At 61.9% G+C, this 3000-nt stretch overlaps 2 protein-coding genes across 2 annotated transcripts; one reads left to right on the top strand and one right to left on the bottom strand.

The window, feature by feature from the left end:
* Positions 1 to 7: 7 nt before the first annotated feature.
* LOC143174067 (uncharacterized) lies at positions 8 to 2108 on the top strand (the record flags this gene model as incomplete). The annotated part of the gene is given in 6 exon segments (XM_076364155.1): positions 8 to 79; positions 321 to 428; positions 611 to 711; positions 856 to 906; positions 1037 to 1169; positions 1172 to 2108. Coding segments are annotated over 6 exon segments (1035 nt in total), but the record flags the coding sequence as incomplete, so codon positions are not given.
* LOC143174068 (NAD(P)H-hydrate epimerase-like) lies at positions 2068 to 2994 on the bottom strand. The gene is made up of 3 exons (XM_076364156.1): positions 2923 to 2994; positions 2689 to 2836; positions 2068 to 2606 (listed from the first exon to the last, which is right to left on the bottom strand). Exons 1-3 carry the CDS (start codon positions 2956 to 2958, stop codon positions 2404 to 2406), a joined length of 387 nt encoding a protein of 128 aa, XP_076220271.1. The 5' UTR covers positions 2959 to 2994; the 3' UTR covers positions 2068 to 2403.
* Positions 2995 to 3000: the final 6 nt, after the last annotated feature.

Below are 3000 nucleotides of genomic sequence, written 5' to 3'. Positions count from 1 at the left end.
GGCGGAGCCGTTCGCCTTCCACTGGTGGGACCACGTCTTCAACAAGGCGGCTGCCAACATCGCCGTGGAGGCCGGGCGGGTAGGAGGACTGGGGTGCGGCGGGGGGGGGGTACCCCGGTCGGGCCGGGATGGGGTTGAAGGCAGGGGAGGGCTTTGGGGTCCCCTTTGGTGGCCTTTGCACTGCCGGCGTATGTCCCCCCAGCTCCTAACGGCGCGCAGCACCTTGCACGGGGGACCGTGGTGGCAGAAAGGTGCTGCTGGAGGGGGCGAAGCCCCTCGGACAAAACACTCCCGAGCCCTTTGCGTCTCTCTTCCCCCAGGATGGCATCTCTGTAAAGACACTTTCCGAGCAGGGAGGCAGGATCACCAATAAGAAGCCCCGCAAGGCCGGCAGCGCTGGCAGCATGCTGTATGGCCGCTTTGTGAAGGTAACCTGCCCTGGGGATATGGCTCGGGGAGCAGCTGGCGTCTCTCTGAAGGCTGCTGTGAACTCTGTACCCCCCCCCCCCCCTTGCAGCGCAGCCTCCCCAGCCCATCGCTGCTGTGGCCCCCAGGGCCCCCTTTTCCTCGTTCCCCTTTGTCACGGCCACTTTGCCTCTCCCCGCTGCAGTCAGCCACGCTCACGGCATGCGGGGAGGAGTCCACGAAGCTGCCCGCTGGTTCAGAGAGCAGCGAGGAGGAGGAGAAGCTGGATCTCTCTTCGGCTAGGAGGTGAGGCTGGGGCAGCGGTGCATGCTCTATCCCCACGATGCGGCAGCGGGGAGGGATGAGGGCTGCGAGGGGCAGCCCCGGTTCGGACCACGCTCCTCCCCATGCCAATGCTGGGGGTGACACGTCCCGTCTTGTGTCCCACAGGCTGACGGACGAGGAGCTGATGCGAGTGTGCGGGGGCCGCACGGCACACAAGTAAGTGGTTGGTGGGGCCTGCACGGTTGGGTTCCCCCCCTCCTGACAGCAGCTTTTGAGCAGGCTGGGCCGGGGGGGCACGTTCCCTGCCAGGGAGGTGCCGGACCCCGGCTGCCCATGATCGTTGCAGGGGTGCCCGTCACGGCCTGACCATGAGCGCCAAGCTCGCGCGCCTGGAGGAACAGGAGCGAGCCTTCCTGGCCACGTACCAACACAAGGAGCAGCAGCACGAGCCCCCAGAGAGCAGCCCCCAGCAGAGAGGCAGGAAATAAGGAAGAAAAAAAGGAGACAGTCCAGAGACGGAGCCGATGCCGAGGTGCTGCAGAGCCAGGAGCTAAGCAGAGAAGAGGAGGTGGCAGGAGAGGAAGGGAAGGCCGTGAAGAGGAAGAAGAAGAAGAACCAGGAGCTAAGTGGAGAAGAGGAGGTGGCAGGGGAGGAAGGGAAGGCCGTGAAGAGGAAGAAGAAGAAGAAGAAGAAGAAGAACCAGGAGCTAAGCGGAGAAGAGGAGGTGGCAGGAGAGGAAGGGAAGGCCGTGAAGAGGAAGAAGAAGAAGAGAAAGAAGAAGAACCAGGAGCTAAGCGGAGAAGAGGAGGTGGCAGGAGAGGAAGGGAAGGCCATGAAGAGGAAGAAGAAGAAGAGCCAGGAGCTAAGCAGAGAAGAGGAGGTGGCAAGAGAAAAAGGGAAGGCTGCAAAGAGGACAAAGAAGCAGCAGGGGGAGGAGGACAAAGAAGAGCTGGCTGAGACAGAGGTACCTCTGGAAGACACAGATGGGCCGGACCAGGCTGGGCACAGCCCCAGGAAGAAGAGGAAGAAGAGGAAGAGGAAGCCAGAGTGAGCAAGGGCCAAGGCTGCTGTGCTGTGCAGCTGCCGGTACCATCTGGCTATGAGGGTCCTGATCCTGCCTGCTGGCACTGATGGGTGCCCAAGGATGCTCTGGGCTCTTCTCAGGTGGAGCCCTGCGCTGTGGCCCAGCTGCATGTTCACTTCCTGGGGATGCTGGGCTGGGACTGGTTGGTCTGGAGCTGGATCAAGCTTTATTTCACTCCCTGAGCCTCCTGTGAGGGGTGACCCCCGTTCCCACCAGGCCCTGGGGCAGTGATCCATTTGCCGTGGGTCTGTTGCAGAGGGACACAAGGGGACAGACCCCACAGGGTATTGAAATACTTTTTTAGGGCCATGAATAAATCTTTATTGCAGTGAAACTATCCTGAAGTACAAGATACATGGCAGACCCCGGGATCCTGGATCGCGTCTACACCTAGAAGCACTCATATTAGGTAGCAACCCCAAACAGAGCCCGCCTGGCAGCCGCCCCGTCGGTCCCAAAGCCCTGGTCTGCAGTGAACTTCAATCCCGCTGGCAGACCTGGGTAGGACTGAAGCCCAGTGAGGTGCTGAGCATCCTCCTAGCAGAGAGCTGTGGCTTTGGCAGAATTAGGCCCCGATCTGCTGTGCCGAAGCCTAACCCGGCACCCCAAGCCCCTGCTGAGCCCCAGCCCTAGGTCAGCTGCAGGACGCAGTCTGTCTCGGGGTACGGTGGCAGGTTCAAAGCGTATTTCTCCTGGAGCGCGGCAGGCACAAACCTGCCCCCGAGGAAGTGGTAGCGGCCAGCAAAATGCATTGCTGCCTTCTTGGGTGCCGTGAGCGAGATGAGCATATCGGGCTGGAGACCGTCTGCTTTCCCCTTCTCCACGTCCCAGCCTGCAACAAGCCCCGAGGCCAGGCTGGAGCCAAGAAGACCCTGGCCGGGCACCTTCCTCTGGTGGGTCCAGCCATTACTCACCTGAGGGGATGTCGACGCTGGCGATGGGCACCGTGATGTGCTCAAGGGTGCTGAGGATGCTGCCGAAGGGCTCCCGCACCGCTCCCTTGAAGCTGAACCCGAAAATTGCGTCCACCACCAGGCCGTAGAGCTCATCGATGAGCGCAGCCTGTGGCGGGGAAGGCAGCGGGTGAAAAACAGCCCTGGGCACGGCTCCAAGGGTGGGGGCTCCCTAGCCAGGGGGCTGCTCCTCACCTCGGCCGGGAACTCGGGGAGGAAGGGGATGTCCATCTTCTGGCACTGGGTGGTCAAACCTTCAAACAGGGGCTTGTT

Source organism: Aptenodytes patagonicus, unplaced genomic scaffold (genome assembly GCF_965638725.1).
Source record: "Aptenodytes patagonicus unplaced genomic scaffold, bAptPat1.pri.cur scaffold_664, whole genome shotgun sequence".
Lineage (NCBI taxonomy): Eukaryota > Metazoa > Chordata > Aves > Sphenisciformes > Spheniscidae > Aptenodytes > Aptenodytes patagonicus.
Note: the sequence above shows the minus strand (reverse complement) of the source record. Positions and strands in the feature narration are given on the sequence as shown.

Excerpts from the sequence above, each read along its gene's own strand:
- LOC143174068 (XM_076364156.1), bottom strand. The coding sequence starts at position 2,958 with ATGGACATCCCCTTCCTCCCCGAGTTCCCGGCCGAG. Across the intron at positions 2,837-2,922 it reads TCCCCGAGTTCCCGGCCGAG|GCTGCGCTCATCGATGAGCT; the intron begins GTGAGGAGCAGC and ends TCCCCGCCACAG. Across the intron at positions 2,607-2,688 it reads CAGCGTCGACATCCCCTCAG|GCTGGGACGTGGAGAAGGGG; the intron begins GTGAGTAATGGC and ends GGCTTGTTGCAG.